Below are 26748 nucleotides of genomic sequence, written 5' to 3'. Positions count from 1 at the left end.
GCCCAAAACCTGGGTGTAGAAGATGCAGGCATGACCAGGCAGCCAGCCTACCCGGTACACTGCTCTTCTAAGTAGGAAGCCCGGCAGACCTTGGTCCTGAGGATTCCCAGAAGTCACAACACTGAATTCTGAAGTAGCTGTAGTTGCTGTTTGCTGGCCTGCTGATATGTCTTCATCCTCCATGTCTCCTTTGACATGGTTCTTCTGCATAGAGCCCCTGGGGGTGTGAGCATTCACCGTCCTTGGTGATGTGCTAATCACAGCTGATTGGCTTCTACTATGTAGGTAGTAGTTTACATACAGATGCTGTTCCCTGTGCCGGAAACCATCTCTGGAGTGGTTCATCTCCAGGCCCTTTACTGACCCACAGGCATTGGAGTTTTGTTGGGGGGACACTGCAGTAGCAGTGGCATCTGGGCAGAACCCATGAATTTCACAGTCTGTCCCATATGTAGTGTCTCGGTAGGTCAAGCCGAGAGGAAGGCGTCCTGGAGGCAGTGGTGCAGGGGAGCAGGAGAAAGGACAGTGTGGGGCTGTCAAAAGTGGAAAGGCTGCGAATGCAGCTAGGAAACTCAGTGTCCCGGGAGTCGAATGTGAAGGGTTCCCAAGTGTTGGGGAAGGTGGGGAAGTGCATCACACTCAGTTCTCAGACAAGTCAGTACCTCAAACTGAGTCTGTAATAAGTCGCACGATTGGCCATACTAGGATGGGCTTGCAATTCCCTCCCACCCCCCAGCTAAACATAAAGTACACATACCTTAATATTCCTTCAATCTCTAAAAATACCTTTATTACAAATGTTAAAACGGAAACAATACAAAAGTGGCAGTTCAGGTGCCCCGAGCTTCAGCACCTGCCAAGTGGCATCATTCTTACTGCTGGTCCATGCAGTGTTCAAACTGCGTAACATCCCATTCCGAGAGACCCCTTGGCTCTGTTAATGCTAGAGCAAGGCTCTAAAGCATGCAACAGTGCAGGTGTGTGCCCTGTGTGTGCAGGTTTCTGTATTTTCCAACTCAGTTTTCTTCCCTCAACCCTTTTACCACCTCTGGAATTCCGCTTTTTAGCCCACCAAGCATCTACAACCTACTCTAAGAAAGTTCTTGTCATCTGCTGCCATCTAGATATCTGGTTATGGTGAGAAGAGGAACAAACATTGTCTTCCAGGCACCAGGATGCAGGGGGCATCCAGTGCAGTCCCACAGCCCCAATTCCAACTCTACCCTGCATCAGACAGTTATGCTGTTCTGGCTAGTTTTATGTCAACTTGACATAAGCTTATGTCATTTTAGAGAAAGAAAACTTCAATTAAGAAAACACCTCCAAGGGAAGTCTGTAGGGCATTTTAACCAGTGATTGACAACAGAGTGCTCAACCCACTGTGAGCTGTGCCATCCCTGGGCAGGCAATCCTGTCTATAAAAATGCAGGCCAAGTACGCCAGAGGAACCTAGTTAAGTAGCACCCTCCATGGCCTTTGCACCAGCTCCTGCCCTGCCTGAGTTCCTGTTTTGATTTTTCTTCAATGACGAACAGTGATATGCAAACATAATGGGTAATGGGGTTTTCTCACGGCACAGTAACCCATCCTAGGGCATAGGTTCAGCCTGTGATCAAACCACATATACTGCTCATCGGGTCCCCCCCATTAGACTGTATATTAGTAAAGACTGCTTTTCTCAAAGGAACACAATTACAACAGAGATGGTGTTTTGCTTTCAAGTCAAAGATTTGCAAAGCACCTCTAACTTGTAGATGTGTTCATTTAGGAGCCTGAATAGCTGTGGGTGTCCTGACTCCTAACCCTGGTCAGTCTCTGGAGTTGCACTAGCTAAGTTGTGATTAGGTATGAAGTCTTCCCTGGTGTAAAAAGAAACTTAATTCCAAAGTGGCTGTTAGCACATTTGCAGTGATTTGAAAATGTTATTTCCAACTATTAGACAGTGAAGCACTTTCCATTTTCTTCTGTCAATCATTCCTGTAACTGTCTAGGACCAATAGGTTCCAGTGCTGAGAACCTGCACTGAACTGCCCCATCCTGGAGACTCCTTTACACACGCTGCAGAAGTCTCCGCCAGGCAATGCAGGGCTCAAACTAGAACCTCTTTTTCCAGTCCCATCAGAATTATGGCTCCAAACACTGTCCCAAGGTGACCACCTCCTAGTGTGCATGCCAGCAGACATCACAGCTCAAACTGACCTGCCTTGTGAGTTAACTGCAAGTCTTGGTTCCTGCTGTTGCCCCACCTGCTCTGCACTTACTACTCTCACTCAGAAACTCCTGGTTTCTCCCATCTTCTCCTTATCATCACACCAGCAGATAACAGTAATTCTCAGCCACATCTTCCAAGGTGCGAGAAGACTTCTTCTTCTTCTTTTTCCTTTTTAGAGATTTATTTATTATGAATATAGTATTCTGCCTATGTGTATGCCTGCAAATCAGAAGAGGCTATCAGATCTCATTACAGATGGTTGTGAACCACCATGTGGTTGCTGGGAATTGAACTGAACTCAGGACCTCTGGAAGAACAGCCAGTGTTCTTAACCCCTGAGCCTTCTCTCTGACCCCTGGAAGACCTTTGATAGTACAACTTTATCATTTCTCCTTTATACCCCATAAGTGACTGCAGCACTTAAGCTATATACTGTCTTTTCCCAGTAGAAATGCTTTGCCTGTTTCCCCAGGAGACAAACCACCATGTCAATCGAGGATCTATTGTACTGCTGGTTAGATCTGAAGGACCTGGTGGTGGTACTGCTTAGAAACAAGCCAGTTCTACAAATAGCCATTTATGCTGTGTAAATGGTAGAAACCAGGAGTCTTACTACATAATTTTATACAGTAAGAGTCCTCCCTAGAAACGGCGGCAGAGCCTCAGACAGAGGTTTGTAATTGGGATGGTGGCTCTCCGTTGTTGTTCATGCTGCTGCTTCTTTTTTTTTTAAAGATTTATTTATTTCATTCATATGAACACATTGGAGCTGTCTTTAGACACACCAGAACCCATTACAGATGGTTGTGAACCACTATGTGGTTGCTAAGAATTGAACTCAGGACCTCTGGAAGAGCAGTCAGAGCTCTTAACCACTGAGCCATTTCTCCAGCCCCCGTCATTCATTTTTCTTATGACATGTTTCTGAGTCCAGTTCATCTGTCAAAAACAAGACCAATGTGACTTCCCAAGTTTTTTCCTGGCTAGTCACTCAATGGTTGCATCTATCAGCTACAATGGGGAGAAATGCATGTCAGAGGCGCCAAGGGCTTGCCCTGTAGAAGGGACATTTCTGGAGACAGCTGGAAGGCATGGGGATTGTTTCAGCATGTGCGTCCTTTCCTCAGGCTATCTGGTCTACTGGATTTCAAGAACTTGAACTTGAAGGACACTCAGTCTCTCAGCAACTTCAGTGCTCTTCCTACACCTTCTGGAAACTCTAGCCTCTGAAAGTAACCAATCAGCTCCTGGTGGTTCATTCACCCCATTTCTCTACCTGCATTAGTGAATCCTGAGAGGTCACTTTTTAAAATCTGTACTAGTGCATGCAAAACCAAATATCATTCTTTTCTTATAGCTGGGGGTGGGGAGAAGCAGACATCTGTCCTGAGCTATGAAGTCACACTGCTTTATAAGTCAAACAGAGTCTTGAACCCAACAGCCAGAGGAGGTTCTAGGCTGAGGTTAGAGCACGGACTGAGGACAGGCCAAGAACAGAGCTAAGTCTTCAGTGTATTCTCTCTCCTAGTGACCACACCACACTCAACCTCCTCCACCACCGTCAAGCTCAGTTTAGAGTGGCACTATGTTGGATGAACGGTAGAAAATAAACAATAGCAGAATGGTAGGGTTTTGTTTTTCTCGAGCACACAGGTGATATTACTTCATACTCTGGCTCACTGAGTCCTGGTTTTCCTAAAGCTAACATGAAGTGCAGAAACTTAGGACACCTACCTTGAGTTGGCATCTGTTTTCTGACGAATGCTTGCTATCCTCTGAGGACAGAGAATGCCCAAGACCAGCCTCTCTAATGCATTTGTGGATATGGACAGGGGACTAAATATTAACGGGCCAGGACACCACAACTGACTAGCGCTTTTTGTTTACAACGCAGTTCTGAATCTGCAATGATGAAGCACACTTCAGCTTCTTTAGGTCAGTTCCCTCACCTGTGAGATGTGAAGGCTCAAACAGAACAGATCTCCATAAGGAAGTCATAACTCGCCACAAGACCATCTGGGGCCAAGCCCGAGGTCCCTAGCTCTGACAGTTATGATGGGAAAACCTAGTGTGTTACTTACAAGGGTGTCTCTGAAGATCTTGATGCAAGCCTGACACCACAGCTAACTTCAATCTGACCTTGAGCAGAGTTCCTAAGAGTCCCCAGGTAGTCTCCTCTCTAAAACAGGCATTCCGGCATAGAGCTGGTTGAAGGTGACTTCACAGTTTACAAGTGGTCATTAATGTGACCTATCCTGCCAAGATTTTCCCCTATGTGCTAGAGTGTGTCAGGGACCAAGCACACTAGGGAAGCACTCTACTATGGAGCTGCATCCCTGCCCTTCCCCCTCACTGCTGCACCCCTGCGTGTCCTTTGGGCTCAAGATCACACATCATCTTAAAGCACTATGAGAAACATCACCGGGATTTAAAACTCAGGAAACAAATGGCATCAGCAGGCTCAGCAGGCAGATAATTTATTTAAACAGCTAAATGTGTATCTGGAGGCAAGAGTCTTCAGAAGAAATTATAGTTAAATGAGACCCCATGGGGGTGCCAATGACTGTTCTCTTCTGTGACAGCACTGTCAAAGTGGATTATCTGCAAGCCAGAACAAAACCCTCACCAGAATCCACTGCGCTGGCTCCTTGAGCTTAGATTTTTTCACTTCCAAGCTGTGAGAACCACTCTCCAACACTGCTACTCAGCTGATGTCACAGCTGTCTATGTCACTCAGAATCTGCCATGGCAGCAGTACTCTTGCAGCTTCTGGTGGTGACTGAACCCTAGCTGAGCTCGGGGCCTGAACATTATAGAGCATTAAAGATCCCAGTCTTATCCTAACCAAGTCTAACTTCCTGGTTACTAGAAGGTAAATCTATGGAAGCCAGGCATGGTAGCACATGCCCATAATATTACACACTTGGCAGAAGGGTTGGATGTTCAAGCCATCCTCAACTACACAGTACATTTGAAACTAGTCCAGGCTACATGAGACTCCCAAACAAAATATATCAAGAGAGGAAAAAATGAATACCCATGCTTGTAGGTAAATACATTTCCCCCTTTCCTTTTGTTGAAGCTCTTCCCAAGGAGCACACCATGTGTTTCCTTTGGACTCTATTAGCCACCAGTATACTCATAACTCCTGAACTGGCAGTGCTCTCTCAGGACAGGAAGTCCCAAGAGTAGCCAGAGCGTCTGTCTCAATGCCAATTGTCCTCAAAGCTCTAATTATTTCCCCAAACGTCACTATGTCTCTGAAATGATATACACCAGGTTGAGAATTTGTGACAGGAGAAACCAGTTCAAGAAAGCACTGTAATTGGCCCAGCACTACTAAAAAAGATGCCTGGGTGCATAGCGGGTGATAAACACAGGCCAAAATCATTGAGCCAGAAAGACATCAATGCTGAACCTGCCTCCCACTCATATTTGCAATAAATGTTCACAGAGCACTGGATTTGTCACTTCCCAAAGGCCAACACTAATCCCAACAGCGGCATAATAACCTATTTGCATTTAGCACGCACGTTACTTATCAAACCTTTTCATGTTTTACAGCTTAGCTGATTAAGAGCTTAGCTGGTTAAGAAACCAAGATCTGGCATGTTTCCTATCTCCACAGACATAGCAGCACCTCAGTCTGTATTGAGTACTTCTACTTCAGAAAGATCAGTGATCCTGCCCCTAGCCCAAGAGTCTTGTGTGCTGCAGCAAAATCCAGCAGGGAACCTGGGCTTCTTCTCACAGCTCTCGACTCTGCCCTAGGTGCCAGCCCAGGTTGGGGTGAGTCAGTCACCTTGTGAACATTTTTCTGTAACAGTGTCATATCTCTTTATCTATCCGCTGTTTTCTATACTAAACTTTTAAGGAACTCTTTTGTGGTGTACATTTATATGGTGTTTGTCTATTTGTTGAGACTCCCCTCTGTGACTCATGTTATTGTATGTGGAAAGTAACGCGGCTTGCCTTCTGCACTGCTGTAGCCAGAGGCACATGACACTGTATAATTTCTTCTTTTATATTTGTCTTAATATTACATGAAGTATAATCAGCCCTATTTTGGGAGTCCCCCAAAGGTATAAACTGCTGTTATGTTTATCCTTTGGTGTTCTAGACAAAAAGACAACCCTGTACTAGAAGAGCAAGCCTTCGCTAGAAAGCAGTCTCCAGCTTTGTTGGGGTTGGCTGGGGAGATGTCAACTCCCAATCATTAACACAGTAAAGAAAAATCATTTTAAAAAACACTAAAGATTTAGCATAATCATTACTTCAGTGTCATGTAAAACACAAGGTAAAATTCTAGTCCACAAACTATAATATAGAATTTAATTTGATCTTTATGAAGTATGTGAAATCAGAGACGATGACACATGCATCAGGCACATCCCACAGAAGACATTTACAATGGTTTACATTTCCTTTTTATTTATTCCTAGAAACTGCCCGTATTGCAGAGTTTTCATGGATGAAATATGGAATTGAGCAGATTCCTTTTTCTACAAAATTAATGGTATAAACTTGCTCAATTTTCTATCTTATTGCTAATAACCCTTACAGGCGCACAGTTTGTAAAGTAAACCCCTTAGGGACTCAATGTGTAGAGCATGCTGCAAGGTACAAGAAATAAGCTAAAACTGAGCTTTCACATAAACCTACATTTGGACTGACACAGTACTGAACGCTGGCAAACATTTATCACGACACAGGGAGAAATTAATAGATAGAAAGCAATACAGCTCAATCCTGAAAGGGTTAAGTAGAAACACTAAAATATTATGTTTCTAACTATCCATCCCAAGTAACAGTGCTTGAAAAAAAAAAATCAAAAGTGACACAGAAAAATCACACATTTGTTCAGTACTCACCAGAAACACAGCTGCTTTGGAAAACAATTTCTGTTAACTTGGTTAATAATCAAATAACATTTTCTTTTAAACAGGAATCTCTCCCCACAAAAAAGATTTTGATTAAATGACTAGTGGATTATTAAAAATTGCATTGGAATTTCTATGGCTGGACAAAGACCAATAAAAGCAGTCCTGGCACCCTGCCATACCTGCCACCCCAGGACCTGGAGGCTAAGGCAGGGACTTTCAAAAATGCCCTGAGGGGCTACATGGGTGAGACCCTTGTCTCATGAAAAAGCAAACAAACAAGCCTTAGCAAATAAGCTTGAGGCCTTGGATCTGACCCCAGCACCACACAGAAAAGAAACGAAACTGTCACGGTTGATGATGGCAGGAGAATGATAGCCAGATCTATTAGTTAACTGTACACAAGGAAGTTGCCACAGTTTAAGAGCAGTCAGCAGCAAGTTCAAGACCCCACTAGTGTTCGGCTCTGCAATTGTACAAAGAGCATCCCACATTTTCAGTTTTTGGCTGGCCTTCCATTCTCTTGACAAATTCAAAGAGCTAAATAAAATACATGATGGGTCTTAGATTCTGCATTTAGACATGTTTTAAGAAGCTGTGTAGACTCACTCTAAACAGAATGGAAAAACATATCCACACATTGCAACTGAAGAATTCCCCATTCTAAGAAGATAAGAGGGTAAAGGACACATATCTGTGACAGCAACAACAGGGAGAGAACATTCCACAGTAACTGGGGACAAGACTCCTGTACATCATATATTGAAATTGATTTACAAATCCACAAAAAGGACTTTTAATAAGAGCAGCTGACAAAAGAACTATCAATAACATGGTAAAACAGACATGTCTGTTCACACTATTCTGTGGTAGGAGTCTGACATAGAACCATAAGAAAATGCCTTTATTGTTACATTCTTGAACTTTGTAAAAAACAAACAAAACAGAAAAACGACTTATAGTCTAATCGTTTCAATTCTTACTAAAATAAACAAAAGAACCGAAATGAGATATAAGCATCTTAAAAATTCAAAGTTCATTTTAATAAAGCCATGAACTTGAAAACTTATTTTAAGCTACAAAGCTTGGTAAGGAATAGTTTGTTCTTCAAAAGCATCTCATCTGTTCTCAGTTAACGACTTTACTAAATCCTAAATCTAGGACCTCAGAAAGCACAGTGGCCCTGCAAACTGCTCAGGCTGTGAACAGATTGCAGGGTCCTGCTTCCAACGCAACTGAGGAGTGGTGCTTGGAAAGAAAACAGATTTGAAGGAAAACAGTGAACAGTTACTGCAAAGATAGGTAAGGCCACAATGAGCTCTGCCCTGGACAACTGAGACAGCCTGGAGGGGTGAGGCGGGAAGCGGTGGACTGCAGCTGATCTGAAGAGAGTCGGCTACCACAGTTAATACAGCGCAAGCAGGGGGAGAATAAGAAGGCTGTCACCACCAAATGTTTTACAGGTGGCCTTCTCCTTGACAAACCAAGGTGGAGGCCATATAAGATGTTCGGAGTGGTGTTTACAGTGGTACAGTCTATGAGCTGGCGAGGGAAAGCAGCAAAGCTGGAGAGCAGTGGTCCTGACAGAGGAGTCTAAGGGTCTATGAGAAAACTTTCAGAAGCCCAGAGAGCCAGAAAGACACCAAGAAATGCCATAGAAATTACAGTCTGCATTTGTAAGGTACTAGTGGCTCTGTTTTAAGGAACAGTAAAAGCTTACCACAATCTAGAGGTAGTTTTTACTCAAGGTGACGGCATCACTAGACTGTGTCCTTTGACATCACTTATGTGGTTCTTACACTAAATGTAGCCCAATGAGTCTGCTGCAATTCCCAAGAAACTGAACAGGGCATTACCAAAGTGCAGGGATGGAAAGAAAATAAAACTGACAATGTTAGCACACAGGCTGACACACAAGCCTGAATGCAAGCAAAGCTTAACTAAAAAGGAAAATAAAATTGGACAGAACATTTCTACTGGGAAAAAATAAACAAAGGGGCAAAGAGGAAAATGAAAATATAAGTTACATTTGTATTTTTATAAACTTACAACTATCTGTCTCTAAGGTACTGTCTTCTGGCTACTTAGTTCAGTTTATTTAGTTATCATCTAATAAAAGCCATCTTATGGTCTTATGTTTAAAATTATAATGATGTTCTGGCTAGGCTAAAAAAAATACAATAAATCATCCTGCAGAGACTTTCCTCATTTTACCCTAAGGGTACCATCTTGGTAGCAAATAATTCTCATGATATTTTTTGTCATTTGCCAACAAGGTGGGAAACACTCTGTTAAATGTAATCACTGGGAACATTCCAAGTAAAGATAAAATGTTTAACTTACACATAATACAAGTTATGTACAAGATTTGGGGAAAGGGGAAACCTGAACAAATCCTGGAACACAGATGAACTGATGAACAGGCAGAGGCACACAGCCTTCAAATGGTGGTGTTCAGTGCCATGAACTCGGAAACGACTAAATGGCCACACCGAGCTATTAGCATCTCTTAGATTACCACTATAAATACATTTCTTTAAAAAAGGGAAAACACAGAAATAACTACCAACAGTATCTGAGAACAGACTAAGTTAACATACATTGCATGTATTGCAGGCAAGGCAGAGGCATTTTTAAAGCTTTTGCAGACTTCATATAATCTTAAAAAAAATATGCAGGCCTTTACAAAATTTGACTTGCTAAAATCAAAATAATTCCAACTTATGAAAAAGTCATTAAGACTTCAGCTTAAAAAAAGTTCCAGCCTTAGACCAAAAGAACCTGGAAGTGTTCGGTACTCAGATTGAACAAGCATGGTCAGGCTTGAACCTGAATGTACTTTAGAGCCAACCCTCAAAGGGTGGGGAGCGCAACCTGTTTGGTAACAAGGTGTACTACGTCCTGTGATATAAAAAAGGCATGGTGAAAATGTACCTTTACTAAAGCTTATGCAAGTCCCTTGGTCCATAAAAACTACGTTAGGTTTGTGTCTTCTAGTGTAACCTGTACTCCAGCCACAAATCTATTTCTTGACCATTAAATCAAAACCAAACCAAAAGCAACCAAAAAGGGTGTGTGAGAGACAGCTGAAAACCTGGATTTCCAACAGCCTGTACATTTTGCTGTTGTTCATCTCACTGTTGCTCCTGCATCTCACGTCTGCACTTGCAGTTTTGAATAGATCACCTGGTATGAAACGTCTCCCCAGAAACCACAAAGACTGTTCACTTTATCCTTGCCTTTTTCTGTCAACTTCTGCCGCATTCAAGTCAGTTTAAGTCCCAGCAAAACCGGTAGTTAGGACACCACGGTTGCTGTGGACGATGTGACACTGGTGGAATTTGTGCTGGCATTTGTGTAACTCCCCTCGCTGTTTGTGTGTGACTCACTGGTGGGCACTTGGCTGGAGCTGGCTCTGAGAATTGCTCCTGCTGCGCTGCAGTGTGGCCTGGGCCCTGGTTCTGGTGTGTAGGTAAAGGTAAGGCTGGTGGAGTAAATGATTCCATCATTCCGGACCAAAGTTACTGGAACCTGGACTGGCTGCCGGACCCATCTCCAACCTTCTCGGAATGCAGAAATGTCTGGGACCACACAGAGCATGCTCTCTCCACATCTGAAGAGAAAATACACACCACTCAGAAGCATTTTCAAAGCAAACATAGCTCGGCATTGACAGTCTTGGGTGTCTACACCCTCCCAACCCCTGGGTGACAGAACAGCTCCATCAGTACCTGTACATTGTTTCGGCTTCTACATCCCCAAACCACACTCGTAAATTTGGAGTAAAGTTTTGTCCGGTAAGTTCAAGCATTGCTACGTCCCCGCCGCCATTCAACTGCAATTTAGAGAAACCACACATTAAGACAGTTTTTCACTCTTCACTGAAGAACACAGCTTGGGTTATATACTTGCTTTCATTTTCATCAAAGTACACAAGTTCAGATTTATAAAACATCTCTGTTAAATGGCATGACTACAAAGCTAGCTGAAGCTATTTCAAGATAACATTCACTGTGATTTAAGCTTCCTTCAATGTAAACATGCTGCTTCTATTTTTATTTTCTATCATCTATCAATAGTACATAAGAACCCCAAATCATAACATTTACCAAAAAAAAAAAAAAAAATCAGTATGACAGAAAGTAAGTTTATGGCAAGTTATAGCTAAGAACAGCAATAAAAACTAAAGTCACCTCCCAACTAAACAATCTCACCTGAAGACTTTCTACGACAGGCACAGGAGTGACTGGGGCAAGGACAGGGCCCATTCCCTCGTAGAACGTGTACTCGGCCTTGTCTGTGCTGATGATTGTCCAGGAAGCGCCGTCGTTTATCATTTCTTTGTTTTGTTCTTTTGGACATGGAGTGGCCTTAAAAAAAAAACAAATGTCCATATATTGAGTTTTATAAACATCGTAGCACAAGAGAATTTACCAAGTAGCATTCACCTACTTGAATCAACAAGGAGAGAACTTAGAACAATCTGGGAGCATCCTAATATGCTTAATCCCTATCCGAATGGAAATGGGATACTGATAGGAAGCCCACAGGAGGTAGTTTCTGCTAGAATAGAAACACTTCATTCAGTGAGTCACTCAGTCACCTCGCAGCCATCACTCATGGCTATACTTCATCAGCAGGTAATGTGGAATGGAGTGGACTCACTAAGAAAGAGAATCACCAGAGACCTACAAGTCTGCAGAACTAGTAGGAACTTCTGGGAGGAAACAAAGGCTGAAGCGGCTGCCTCAAACTCTGCCCTGGGGTCTAGTTACTAGTATGGTATAGCCATGCATCTCCAATAGCAGCTTATAAAGGAGTTCAGCATGAACCCACAGCAATCCTATCCATGTCATAAATGTCCTCGTCAAAGTATCTGAGTAAAATAGTTGAAAATTAGCACTTAAATCATGTCAGTGTTACTACTGGGGGACCCCAACTGTAAGCGGATGAAGACTTGAACCCTCTTGTTGAATGCTTTTTCTATTATTTTTATATATATATATATATATATATATATATATATATATATATATATATATATATATATATATATATATATATATATATACACACACACATACACACACATCATTTTGGAGGAATCACTGAATACCAGTGCTCCACTGTATTCCAAGGCTCTTGGAATGCCAGATTAAATCCTGGAACTTGCTGTAAACAACTTCTCTAAAAATACTCTCAGTCTTGAGTTCTTTGAGGCAGGATCATGGGCATGCTTGAGGGCAGTGTGTTAAGAACCAATGAACCTAAGTTAACATATGAACCCAGCTTCCTGTATGTGGTTATACTTAGCAGCCAATGAGAAGTATGTCTCTGTAAACTGACAATCCATTAGTCTTCAGTACACTTTCATCCATCATTATTATTCTACAATGCTATGAACTGAGTGGAGGGCCATGCAGGCCCTCGTCGATGAGCAGCAACCCCAGTCCTATATGTATAGTTTGGATTTCAGTGGTCATTTTATAACATACCTGAAATTGGATTATTCTCTCTTGAGAAAGGCACAGGTACATTCTTTCTGTATCCTTAAGGTAAAATGCACATTTGTGGAGTTGTGATACAGGGTCGTCTGCATCCAGTAATGCTGTCTGCTTATCAACTTTCCTAATTATCTGTATTTCAACAATTTAAAAGTCAGTCATCCACATGCAGTCTTTATTTTGTACACTGTTACAGTCCATAGTATATACTACATAAGAACACAGTGGTCATTTGTCCTATACCTACACATTAAGAAACATTTATAAACAATGTTAGAAATAAAAGCCTTTCTACATTTTATAAACGTGCATTACATGTATAAAAGTATTATAATACCCCTTCAAAGAATACACTTAAAAAAATAGGCAGGCAGTCATTTGTTGTCTAGACTAGTGCTTTTTAACTATCAATGCATACAAGAACTGTTGAGTTCTTGACTAAAAATGCCTTACCCACCATGATTTGTTTGAGGCTTGATACTCTGTATTTCTAATAAATTGTTTAGTGTTGCGAATGCTGCTAATGAACAGAAGTATTTTGATTGGCGGGTTCTGAAGACCTTTTTGTTAATATACAAATTAAATATCATAGGGAAATATCCACAGTAGGTAGCTATTGAGTGTGCTAGTCAGAGAGGAGATTACAGTGGGATTCAACTACAGAGTAATGCATGTCAAGACCAACGTGCATCTCTTCTCTGCAGTACTTCACAGCTTGGGAGGTGCCTGACGTGGATATTCTTCCTGGAGCCACGTCTGCTCTCACAGACCTTTACAGTGCCCTCGACATGTCACACCTAGTCACATTTCCATTATGATAGAGTATGTAACTTAACCTTACCTTATGAAAAGCACAGTTTGAAACTTTTTCAACTTAAGGGAAAAATAAGGCCTCAGCATTTCACTACCTGATGAACAAGAAGGACCATCCTGCGCACTGTTTCTAAAGTAAGAAATACCAATGCGCCTACCTAACTGTAAACAAACGTCTTATTCAAGTTATATAATAGAATGATGACTGTATTTCTAGGCTATTGAAAGCCTGGTCTTGCCGGGCGGTGGTGGCACACGCCTTTAATCCCAGCACTTGCGAGGCAGAGGCAGGCAGATTTCTGAGTTCGAGGCCAGCCTGGTCTACAGAGTGAGTTCCAGGACAGCCAGGGCTACACAGAGAAACCCTGTCTCGAAAAAACCAAAAACCAAAACCAAACAAAAAAAACAAAAAAAAGAAAAGAAAGAAAGCTTGGTCTTATATTCAGATATAGCAGGTAACACACATTAAAAAAATACAGCTTATTATCTGCATCATCATAAAGAAACAAATGACAAATATACAACCAAAAAAGAATTCCACACCAAATTCATTAAAAGAGTGTAGGAGGGTGGCATCAGCAGTTGGCCTGTAACACAGACTAACTCTTTAGGAGCACTTCTGGATTGAGCCAATAACTAATAGGAAGAAGAGGGACATTGCACTTTCACATTAAAAAGCATAAAAACTGAGCTACATTTTTCTACCTTTCCTTGATTGTTTTTATCTCATATTCATGAATGTAGTCAAGTCTTACCAATCTTGGGAGGGCCATGCCAGTGACTGAGCACACCAGCTTGACAGTCTGTCCGTAATGGATGTAACCATCTCTAACTGTGAACTCCTCCCCTTCCGATTCATCATCGTCCACTATAGTGGGTGCGGAAAACAGACCAAATTGTTATCCTTTAAAATTTAGTATATGCTTAAGAAAATCACAACTTAATATAGTCGTGTGTTTTATTACCCTAAGAAGGAGAATATATTATTTTCATACTAAAAATACCAAATGTACACTTTATACTCACAGAGATGAATGTAAAATGCTCCCCACTGTTGTGAACTAGCATGGAAATTTCCTCCTTCTACATGTAGGTATCTGGTACTGACCGTCTGAGATCGGAGTCGATTAAACAACGCCACCTTTGTTCCTGAGGCAATGCACACTGCAAAGATAGGAGGATTCCTATTTAAATGGGTGAGGAAGGAGTTCACAAAAGAAGGGACTTTTGCTTGGCAAATTATAATTTTTTTTTTTTTTTTTTTTTTTTTTTTTTTTTACCAATAATGCACATAACAAACAGATTCTGGTGGCATTTTAACCTTCCAAGACAGAGGATAGTAAAAAAAATTAAAAAATAAAAAACCAAGGCCTATCTCTTTACAATATTATCAAGAAAATGGCATAAAAAGGGGTTTTAAATTTTTTTACTAGTTTTAGTAATTTTTAATTAATTTCATTCTAAGTTAGTTTAGACTTTCCAAAAGGCATAAGTTAAAAGAAAAATAATACAAAGAACTTTCTTGTACTCATCACCCAGCCTTCCCAGATGTCAACATCTCACTCAGAGATCGACACAGGACATGTAATGTAGTGATGATTATTAGATGAAAAATTACCTTAAAAAACAAAACGTTTAATGCTAGATACTTGATTAAAGTTAACACTCAACCATTTAAATTATGTATGCATAAATTCCTGTGATATTACTGAATGGAAAGGTCAACTATGAGACACACTATACACTGTGGTCCTACTAAGCAACAGTGCAAGAATGCTCCCACGTGCTGTCACCTAATCCTGTGAAATATGTATAGAAAGGTCTCTCTAGAAGGATATTTACCAAAGCAGACAGCCAGTGCCACTGCATTATTATTTTAGGGAATTTTGCTATCTTCCAAATGCCACACAATATTGCATTATATGAAAAATAATGTTTGTCTTATAATTTATAAAATTTTAAAATAAAGATGTACTTTAAATGTGAAAAATAAATCTACATAAGAAAGTGTCCTAAAAAGGCAACAAGTTCTTTGCATTATAAACTATCAATACAAACAAAATCAAAGAACTAAATAAAATCAAATAATAAAATCAAATAATAAAATCAAATAAATAAAATCAAAGAATTAAAAAAATAAGAGACTCCCATTTCATTTTTTATTATAGAAACACAATAGTATTCACATATGATGCAAAATGTCTGGTATTACATCAAACTAAAAATGAGTACAAATCAAGCAGACTGTTATGAAGAATAGCTTATGACGAAGTATGACTGGTCGGAACTAGGGTCACTACTCAAGTTAGGGTTTCCATTTATTGCGTAATTCTGTTTGCTTTTCTCCTATAGTATTAAATATACATGAATAAAGACTGAGTGGAAAAATGTGTTTGTGTATGATGTGTCTGTATCTATGTGCATGCATGTCATAAAAGTACACAAGTTAATACAGTTGACTATAAAGGCTAAGAAATGACTTTTTCTAACATCACTGGTCACTATCAAATACTACTGATTTATACAATACAAATATTATTCTTCAAATTATAATAATGCAAATTATAATAATACAAATATTATTCTGCAAATTAGTAACCAATCGATTGTTTATCTAACCTGCATGTTGGCTACACTTAAATCAAGTAGTTGTATGTTGAATTCTTCATTGATAAACCCTTTGTCTACAATGTGGAAATTAGAAACAGAAGTAGAAACTCAGTTCTGTGTGTACCTTAATCACAGTCACAAACACTGGTTTACAAGTTGCTCGGGAGCCTTAGGAGTAAATTAAACAAACTGCTGCACTTAACTACAGTCTCAACATGACAAAAGACAAAACCAGATGCTCTATGATTTCTAACCAGCAAAATGACTGGCTCATTTTATAAATCTTTAGTCACCAGGCCACGGAAAAACTGAGGCAGAGAAACATGGGACCAGTCAAATCAGAATATGGAAATTCCACCAGATTTAAAATGACCCAGTTTCTTCAACTAGTAACTGTTATCAAAGGGAGACAAGAATAGAAAAACTATCACAGACTAAAACTTACAGGTTTCATTTAATTTTATGTTTGAACATAATCTATAAATGAAACAAAACATTACAGTGATTATAAAAAAAGCCATTGCTGAGATAATATGATTAATCTACTCATGGAATAAATATTAAACAACACCAAAGGGAGGTCAACTTTGTGAGATATGATGCTTAGAACCCAAAAGCTATGCATTAACAGTCACCACTAAAGAAATGAGTTGAAAGGGCAGGATGCTGGCAACTGTCATGCACACATGCAGTGGTTAGAAAGAGAAGAGGTGTGGCTGGTGACAGCAGACCACAGAACAGAACCATGACACTGCTCGGGTGGGGAGATGACTGCATCAGGCTGCCTTCTTCCTTTTATATATATTTCAAAGTTTATTCAAGAGAAGAAAGCCAGACAACCAAGTAAGTTCAAGTGTGTTGAAATGTAGACTCCCAGACAGTACATAACCTAGATAGTTTAACAATCTGTCAATGAAGCAGCAGTTTCTGCCTTGGAGCCCTTTAGCTATTTGGTTTAGTGTCTTACCTGGTTTCCCAGAGCACACTCTAATGCTTTTTTAAGTGGGTATTTGTGCCATTCTGAAAGGATTGATGCTTTTAGAATCTTGGGCACTGTAAGACATTTAGCATCACTGGCTCAAAGCATTATCTTCCTACCTAGTCTCTCTGACAAAAGGAGCAAATCCCCACCCCACCCCACCCTTTCCCCAAATGCCCCTGGGAACAGTAAGAAACCACTCTAATCCTAATAAAGTAACTGAGATTCTCAGAACACTCTAATTGAGACTTAATCACTTCATTAGGTCAGACAATACCCATTTATACTTAAATTTAAAACACAGTAAGGCCAAAAACTAGTAGTTAACAATGAACTGGCTACTGACAGAACAACCTTTAAATTTTAACATGTTTGTTTCATTCATGTAATGTGAGAACTGTGATAAATAAATGTAAATAAAATGATAAATAAATAAAGAAAGAAAGAAATGTGAGCATACGTACAGTCAGCATTTTTCAATGACTGCTTCTTTTTGGAAGGTTTGGAGATGACCTTTATCCGTTTGCTGAGAAACACACCAATGTCATCACTGTTGCCATAGAACATCTTTACAGACAACATGAAATGTTTCCTCTTGTCTGAATCAGATATGTACAATGTTTTGGCTGTGCAGTAGTTCTGTGGAAGAAAAACAAAGTGGTAACAGCGGGAAACCTTCAGCTCAGAATGGCTTAGCTACATCTGATCAGACATGAATGATATCACTCCGATGCATCACCCACTAAATTGTTAACACTGATCTTTAAGAGAAATCTTCTTTAAAACGTTTTTTCTTTCATTCTTTCTTTCTTTCTTTCTTTTTTTTTTTTTTTTTTTTTTTTTGGTTTTTCGAGACAGGGTTTCTCTGTGTAGCGCTGGCTGTCCTGGAACTCACTCTGTAGACCAGGCTAGCCTCGAACTCAGAAATCCACCTGCCTCTGCCTCCCAAGTGCTGGGATTAAAGACATATGCCGCCACTGCCCGGCTTTAAAATGTTTTCAAAGCAAGCAATGGGGAATGGATGACAGGCTCACGAGGTCACCTCTTCCTAAGATAAAGTTGCAATGGCAACTCACACTCACCTTAGGTGCCAAGATGGGAAAATTTAGTCCAGAAAGTTGGACTTTGGTGCTGAATCTGGACCTCAATGTTCAACTGTGGGAGCTGAATATCGCAGTCAATAATAAAGCTGCCCTTAGGGTGGTTAGAAAACTAGTACATTTATTATTCTAGTTCCTCAACTTAACTTTTTTTTCCAGACAATCTAAGTCTACCTCGTACTGGGAACAGAGGAAAAGCACAGTTGGGAGCACTGTCTAAATCCAAGTACCTAGAAGCCAAGCTCTGACAGCTGTGGACAAAGCAGTACTTGGTCTTCCCAAGTGTAACTGTGGGCAAGAATCAATGGGGATAAATGTCTGTCTGGACAAAGGGCAACAGAACAAGCAACACAGGCTGAGACCCTTCCAGGTGTCTACAAGTTGCTTACCAGCAAAGGCATTAATTTGAATTCCTTGAGTTTTAGTTATATATAAAAATGACTACAACATTTACTTTAAAAACCAAAACCCTGAGGCTGGAGAAATGGCTAAGCAGTTAAGAGCACTGTCTACTTGCAGAGGTCCTACCGTGAGTTCAGTCCCCAGCACTCACATGGTGGCTCACAACCACTACAGTGTGATCTGATGCCCTCTTCTGGCATGCAGGTGCACAGGCAGATAGAGCACTCATACTTAAAATAAATAATCTTTAAAAAAAACCAAACCCTATGATCCATATTTATTTTCTTTGTTTTAAATAGTTTTACGTTTCACAGAATCACCTCTCAATGTTACAGCAATTATTTGAGTTTTGTAGTTAAAAACTGATGACTATCTGCAACAAAAGTAGTAAGGCTAACACAATCTGTAAACAAACCTCTTGATTGCAGTTTCAAATTAGGTCATCGAGTGTTTCTGTTTATATAGCTGAATGCTGTGGTAAGCACTTAGAAAACTAAGAAAAACAATTAGACTGAATGGGAACATAAAGCATTCTGGATTTTTCTTTTAAGGATATACTAAAGAACTATTTTAAAAATAAATAAAACTTTGTTTAATGGGTTTATTCATATAATCTCCAAAAGAATCAAGTTTAAGGATATAAAAGAAAACATGCATTTGCCAAAATGTTTAAAATACTACAATTTCCCTGTAGGTAACAGCTCTAAACTCCCCTTATTTGCTTAATCACTGTGAACTAAGGGACCAAGATACTGATCTCTTTTACCAAACAGGGTAAATGATGTCTAAATTTTATTGTAACTACTTCTGCTGTGTGTTCCTTTTAAAATGCAGAACAAGTAGCACTCATTAGAAAGTAGCTAGTAAACTCTAGGGCTTTGTTCTTAGAATTTTACCAATACAGACTGTTAGTAATTACTCAATAGTTTGTCTAACAAAGTTATGTTAAGAAAATTTAAATGTGATCTTGAACATTCTAAATTTTGAAAGGCCTTGTTGTGCAGGTGGCAAAATAAGATAATAGCAATAAAAGCTAAATACAGTAAACTGTCCTTTGCAGTGGCGGTACTCTCACACACTTAGATATGGCATATATTCACATATAGATAGGCCCACCATATTGTTTTTAAACACGAGTTAAAGGTCAAATCTTAGACTGCTCTGCTTTGAAACACAGGATAAAGTCAATGTACTAGAGCAGACAGTCACAGAACAAAACTAAGATTGTAACTACACAAGGGAACTATATCCTAATGGGAAGGCCTAAGAACAGATCAGTTAATTCTGAGCATCAACGTTATTGGGTATTATCTGCATCAAGAAAAAGATAATACTGTCATATATATATATATATATATATATATATATATATATATATATATATATATATTTCCCAGCCCTTGTTCGCTCGCTCCTCTCTCTCTCTCTCTCTCTCTCTCTCTCTCTCTCTCTCTATATATATATATATATATATATATATATATATATATATATATATATATAAAACAAGGGCTGGGAAATAGCTCAGTGGAAGGCACACTTGATGCCAAGCTTTCAGATCACTCCCGGGTCCTACGTGCTGGAAGGGAGAACATACTCCTTTGAGGAGTCCTTTACTTCCTCACATGCACATGTGCACTTGTGTCCTATCAACATCCAGGACTTATGCATTAGGTTTAACACAGGACAGAAGGAAGGGCTTCATTAGGAGACAGCCCCTAAGGAGCTTAGTACCAGGACCGGGGAGGAACAATCAATGATGCTATTGACTGGGTGTAGTATTACTTCACTGAAAGGTAAATGACTGAAAGCTAGAACTGGTTAAAATGAGAATAAAGTTCAGCCAACACAGTCACACATAACGGTAACTAGATCCGCAGCTTTCTATTATTAACTGCCCATCATTAAAGAACTGAATGTCTACATGTGTACTGTGCTGTATGTCACTCCAGAATTATTTTAACAGGAAAATAAACTGACCCATTCAAGGGTCATAGTTTAAAATGGTTTACCGCTCTACTCTCTTTTACAACAAGCATTCACTATTGTAATAAATATTACACCAAGCCTTATCTAAAATCCATGGTCAACATACGTTATTGACTAAAAACTATAAAGACCTAATGACAAAGATCCAGATTTGAAGGTTAGGTTTAAGGTTTTCTTACACATGACTAGATGTGATTAAGAATGCTAACTCCTAGCTCACCACCCTCAAAACTCCTCCTAGTGCCAAATACAAAACATAAATATCAAAAAAGCCAACTAAGAGTTACCAAATAAGAAAATAGCTTTTGGATGCTAGGTAGTCAATGAGATCAGAATTATTTTCGAAACTTTAATATTACAAGAAAATACTGAATTAGTAAGTATAATAAATGAACAAACTGTCCTCCTGAACTAAAGTAGTATACTGTTACTGCTTTCTAAATTCACAGAACTGTCAGGCAGCAGACAAAGCATTCTCTGTGTAACTTGTGTTCTGGACTGGTGTTGTTAGCCAAGGCCACTATACCCAGACCCATGCTCTATCCTGTGTCAGCAGCTACTTCCTAGCAGGGGATGAAGATAGGACAGAATAAACCAAAGCTGAGAGATGCATTTTCATCACTATCTGAGTATGAGAAAACTGCCGGGCAGAAAATGAAAGATTAGTATCCCAATAAAAACATGACTTATAACTAAGATAGCTCAGAAGCTCGAGACACCTCCTGGTGCTGCCTTTAAATGCTAACACACAAACTAAAGAGTCACCAAGCCACAGCTGTCCTGAAGGTATACTTGTGATTCTGATATACACATTTAAACAGTCGCTGTTAAAAGCATTTAAAAAATAAGTGCAATAAACACTGGTGTGAAAAAACCTAAAATAAATACTGCAAGAATGAATGCAGAATGTATATTTTGAATTTACCTTCCCTTCCAAGTTCAGCTGCTGCATTTCTTGGTCACTATTTCCTATTCCAATAAATGCACAGGGTTGAGACTCTTGTTCAGAACAACCATCTCGTTCCATTTGTTCTTTTTTTTTCTTCCAACCACTGCCCATAAGATACACACAAGGAGGAGGGCAAAAAAATCTGAAAAAAAAATGGCAGAAAAAAATTAAATTCAGGATCATACTTCCATTTTTTGATATATGAATTCAAAATCATATTTCAATGTACTAAATTGGTTCTTAACAAAGCATTTTGGTCATTCATAAAGCAAATCATCATGTCAAAAGGACTGAAATAAAGACTTTCTTATCTGTTCTAATAAAATATGAGAACTTATATCATCAGTTAGATTAGTCCAGCCTTAAGCAGAACTTTGAAATCTCACAGCTCAAGGCTCTGAACTATTCTACTGGAATTTGGCAAACAAAACAGAAAACATAATAGACCACTACAGAATCTGTGATTACTAAGTTCTAGTCAAGATAACAGCTTAATTAATTTTAATGCTATTCCTGTTATATTACATTTAACTTTATTTGGCAATTTACCTGGAAAACAGCATTAAAGTAACACCCCAAGTAAGGCAACTTAGGAAACAGGTAAGACAGATTGCTTGCTGAGTTCCACAAAAGAGCCCATGTTTTATGCACCTTAGCCACTGAACACCTGGTTTCAGGACTGAGAAACATCTTGGACTGAAAGAACAAAACACTGTATTTTTCCAGCTCATGATCACTAACACATTTGTTCTTCTGTATACCAAAAAGCACCTTCCAAGTTCTCTCCACGTACGAAGACTCTGTCATAACCTAACAACTGAACTATAAATGTATCTCTTATGTAGGGCAGAATGTACTTGCCCAATGATATGTAATACACCTTTGCCAAATGATACCCACTGATATGTACATAGCTTAAAATGTTTGTGTCCTATCCCTTTTTAAAGAGGCCTGATAACTCAAATGACTTAGTAACCAGGCAAATAGTATAAATGATGAACCACGTATGTAGTTAACGTGTATCTTTTACACACATCCTTCTCTTCTTTCTTAAAACAAAAGGCCCTCATGGTAATTTCTTTTTGTATAATTATAAATACAGAAAGGTGTTTCTTAATTCTGCTAGTCCTACTATTAGCTTAACAGCCTAACCATAACAATCATCAACTTACTGTGCCAAGTTCCAATCATAACAAAGCAACAGGGAAAGATGATCAAGCATGTGGAGATGTACTAACTTACACTGCTGAGCTATCCAAGAACAAAATGCTGTATTTCTTCAGCTCATGATCATTAACAGATTTGTTCTGTGTACCAAAAAGCACCTTCCCAAGCACACAGGCCTCCTACTGGCCACTGACATCTTCTGGTCAACTGATACAGGGAATCAAATTTTACTTGAAACTCAGACTAAGTAAATTGTGTTGTTAAGCATAGTGGTACATTTAATCCCAGTATTTGAGACACAGAGGCAGGTAGATCTCTGTGAATTTGAGGCCAATCTGGTCTCCACAGTGAGTTCCAGGATAGTCAGAACTATATAGAGATTGAATGATAAATAAATAAGTAAATAATTATGCAAACAAGCACACAAATAAAATATGTGCCTGTGCATAATCTCGGGTCTGTGAGGAGGTAAGCAGTTTGTTTCCTTTTCAGCAAACCAAGGATAGCATGCACTCAACAGCCTCCAAATATACTGGCACCTTCTTTTCTCAACTCTGATCAGGTGACTTTCTATGTAACTGACACATGTACAAGAAGTGAGCTAAAATTATTCAGTATTTATTAGTTTTTCAAATACTTATTATACCCCCCAGGTACCAGAAATATAATAATCAAAACAACAACAAAATCACTATCCTTACAGAACTTACACTCTAGGGGTGGGGGTGGGGGGGTGGGTATAATGTTAATATAAAAAATACTCTGTTAGCTAGTAGCCAGTACTTACAAAATAAAGCCAGGACAGGGTGGCTAAAATACGGATTGCCTGAGGCAGCCAGGGAAAAATTTCCTTAGGGAGGTAACTTTGCAGCATTTAAGATTAAAAAAAAAAAAAAAAAGACAAAGCACAGAAGCAATGGCTGGTTAGAAGAAGGGGATCAACCATGGAGAGGAAGTTGGGGGCAAAAACGGGTGAGTAGCCCAAGTGTGTCTTGGAGAGGAAAGAGTGCGGAGTGAAGCAGGAAGCCTCTGTGGTTTTCTATAATGCCTAATTAAGCAACACAAAACAGGAGGAGCTTTCATGCTTGCAGACTTACACTTGGGGCTTAGGATATCAAGGTCACAGCCCAGTTACTGGACCCAGGTCCATGTCACTCCAAATCTGTAGAGATGCTTACACTGGCTGGGCATGTTTTATAATTGGTTCCGTTTACTTCTATACCAGGGATCTTTCAGGCTTTTTACGGCAGTGGCTACCAACCGCACAGCACAGCACATCTCAGGTGCCTAGGCTGATGATATACTATCAGAACTGCATCCTATGTTAGTATTTATTGGACACTGAATAGTAAAACTACTTGATGAATTGGTACTACCAAATCTGAATGATTTGATATTATTAATAATGAATATATTATCAAAATGTACTTTTATTTCACATCTGAAGGCTATATGCACACAGAAATGACAAAGGAATGTATATTTAGAATATTCATAGAAGTGCAGTAAAAAACACAGGAAATTAACAGCATAAAATTAATCAAACAGACTAAAAGTTCTCTATATAAAACTCTGATCAAAACCAGGCATTTGTGGTACATGCCTTTAAACCCAGCACTCACAGGCAAGGAAGACAGATTTCTGTGAGTTTGAGGCCAGCCTAGTCTATTCAGTGAATTCCAGAACAGCACAGCCAAGGTTATAGGGATACATCCTGACCAAAGCAAACAAAACCAACCAACCAACCATTGATCAAGATTCTACCTTGAAAAATTTTCAAGAATAAGACTTTCCAATAGTCTATGGAATAAAACCCCATATAATAATTAAACAAATAACAACTAAAATGCATTTCTGTGTTTGAAACTGACTCTTACAGCTACTCAGTCCTATTAAACCATGTTGCCTTTTTTCTTTCTCCTTTTTCAGCATCTTTTAACTGACAAACAATGCTATTCTCTCCCACTTGGTGGCGGCATGTACACATTTAAGATTTTACTCATTGCAAAATTTAGTCATTATTTTAGTGAATGATTTAACAATCCTTTCCCCTAAATCCTGTGAACATACATGGAAAAAAAAACCAGATAGATTCAAAGGGGGCTTTTATTTAGCTTGGTATGACAATTAAGCTTGGTTAGACAAAATCCAAACTTGTCACCACTGAAGGAACATCTGGGAGCTCCTGGCACATCAGTTATCCCAGTTAACACTTTAGAATCGGAATCTAAGTATTTAACTACTTAGTAATTGTCCCAAGAGCACCTCTCATATAACTGTTTGCTAACCAGGGGACAATGCTGCACATTAATATCACACACACACACACACACACACACACACACACACACACACACACAGAGAGAGAGAGAGAGAGAGAGAGAGAGAGAGAGAGAGAGAGAGAGAGAGAGAGAGAGAGAGAGACCAATACAATTCTTCCTGTTTTGTGAAGTATCATATTTCCCTTCCTTGGAAACATTTTAATACACATGATTCACAACACAAAAGACGGAGAAGAGTAGTTACTGTAACACCTTCATTCTTTTTCTTGGAGGCCAAAAGCTAAAACTCTTCTAGTACTTAATGGGGTTATAGATTGACTAAGCCATACCTAAATAACAAAAGGTTTAAAAAAAAAAAAAAAAAAAAAAAAAAAAAAAAAAACAAAACAACAAACCAGGCCACTACAATAAAGACAATGATTAAAAGGTTTATGATTCTTGATAAGCCAACTGCAGACCTGTGGTCCTGTATTTCTTACAATGACTAACAAACCCTTATTACTTCAGAAGGTCTCAGATATCCATTATAAAATTAAATGCCCCATGACTTTGTATAGGTGCTTTTGCCCTAGCAACTAACAAAATTTAAAAAGAGAATAAGTGAAGAAAACAATCTAACTAATAAGAGGCTTTGTCAAAACACCAGAGAATGAAAAGCAGAGCCAGCACTGCCTGTGTTTGCAGCCAAGTGACTAACATGTTTGCTCCATGTGCTTCAGTGAGGTCTAGCTTGGGTGGTCTCACCTAGTCAAGAAAGCATGAGATGAGACTGCGTGAGGTTCACAAGGACTATGCTCTTTGGAGGCACCTTTAATTTCTTGGCCCTGACACTGTGCTATTGCTAACCCACAGAAGACAGCATCAACACTACACCCAGGAGACAGCACCCACCTGTGGAATTTCACTTCATAGAAATAACTTAAAAGAAAATTTAAAACCCTGGAATTAGCTGTAGGAGTTCCAATTCTGGTACCAAGGATAACAACCAATTGAAGCCAAGGCATGTATGTTTATGTATGTTCCTTACCTTCATTTCCCCTAAAATGTATATTAAAACCCTAATTCTGGTAGAGCACTTCTCTGGTTCAAGACCAGAGTCGCTAGACAATCTCTCTATTTCATCTCACAAAGCATAACTGGACTTAAACATAACATTCTTCAGTGGTGAGAAGCATTCTTCTTTTGCTTAGAAAACAACTGACTAATGTGAATTCAAGTTCCCAGAAAAAGGTCACACCCATGTCACTAAGTCTGATTGACTGATTATAATGCCACATCTGTGGAGAGTTGGAATGTTGCAAACTCAGGGCTAAATTCTCTTAAGCTATCTTTAGTCTAAACAGCCATTCACCTGTGCCTGACCTAAGAGCCCTGTGGCTATCATGTAAAATCTTCCAAAAGTATTACCCGACTACTAACTTTCACCAATTCAACAGCCAAGAATGTCACCAGGCAGCAGTATAACCCTTTGCTGTAACCAACCTTAACCAAGAAAGGTTTCTTGATTTACAACTTTTTGTTTAATTTACTTTACTTTGTTTAACTAATTGTAAAAATCATATTCACATTACAACATAGCATTTGAAGTGACCTAAATCTGTGTTCCTGAGCCATGACTATTTACACTTAGCTCTAGAATTAAGAACTGTTTTATGTTAATACATTACACATACATGCTACATTTTATTATTTAAAAATCAAAACATAGAAATTCATCTAGGACCAAGTTAGTTAACAAAAAGAGTTAGTTATTCACATCAATTTTCTATGTTTCACTAGAAATCAGTAATCAAGTTTCACATGTCAAGTAAAACAAAACAGGACTGGGGTTGGAGCTCATTAAAGAATCTTTCAATATGAC

The 26748-nt window shown here is 39.2% G+C and overlaps 1 protein-coding gene across 3 annotated transcripts in view; it reads right to left on the bottom strand.

The window, feature by feature from the left end:
- Positions 1 to 6616: 6616 nt before the first annotated feature.
- Positions 6617 to 26748, bottom strand: part of Rbpj (recombination signal binding protein for immunoglobulin kappa J region) — a 186135-nt gene continuing 166003 nt past the window's right edge. For all 3 annotated transcript variants that reach the window (XM_076938502.1, XM_034508515.2, XM_034508517.2), the window contains exons 4-11: positions 21415 to 21580; positions 17463 to 17637; positions 14436 to 14573; positions 14165 to 14277; positions 12588 to 12728; positions 11307 to 11462; positions 10824 to 10927; positions 6617 to 10705 (exon numbers count right to left, since the gene is read on the bottom strand). In XM_076938502.1, the coding sequence (XP_076794617.1) occupies positions 10390 to 10705; positions 10824 to 10927; positions 11307 to 11462; positions 12588 to 12728; positions 14165 to 14277; positions 14436 to 14573; positions 17463 to 17637; positions 21415 to 21580 (1309 nt within the window). In that variant the 3' untranslated portion in view covers positions 6617 to 10389. The remainder of the gene's footprint in view (positions 10706 to 10823; positions 10928 to 11306; positions 11463 to 12587; positions 12729 to 14164; positions 14278 to 14435; positions 14574 to 17462; positions 17638 to 21414; positions 21581 to 26748) is intronic.

This window comes from Arvicanthis niloticus, chromosome 7 (genome assembly GCF_011762505.2).
Source record: "Arvicanthis niloticus isolate mArvNil1 chromosome 7, mArvNil1.pat.X, whole genome shotgun sequence".
Lineage (NCBI taxonomy): Eukaryota > Metazoa > Chordata > Mammalia > Rodentia > Muridae > Arvicanthis > Arvicanthis niloticus.
This window is presented reverse-complemented; position numbering and strand designations above follow the sequence as displayed.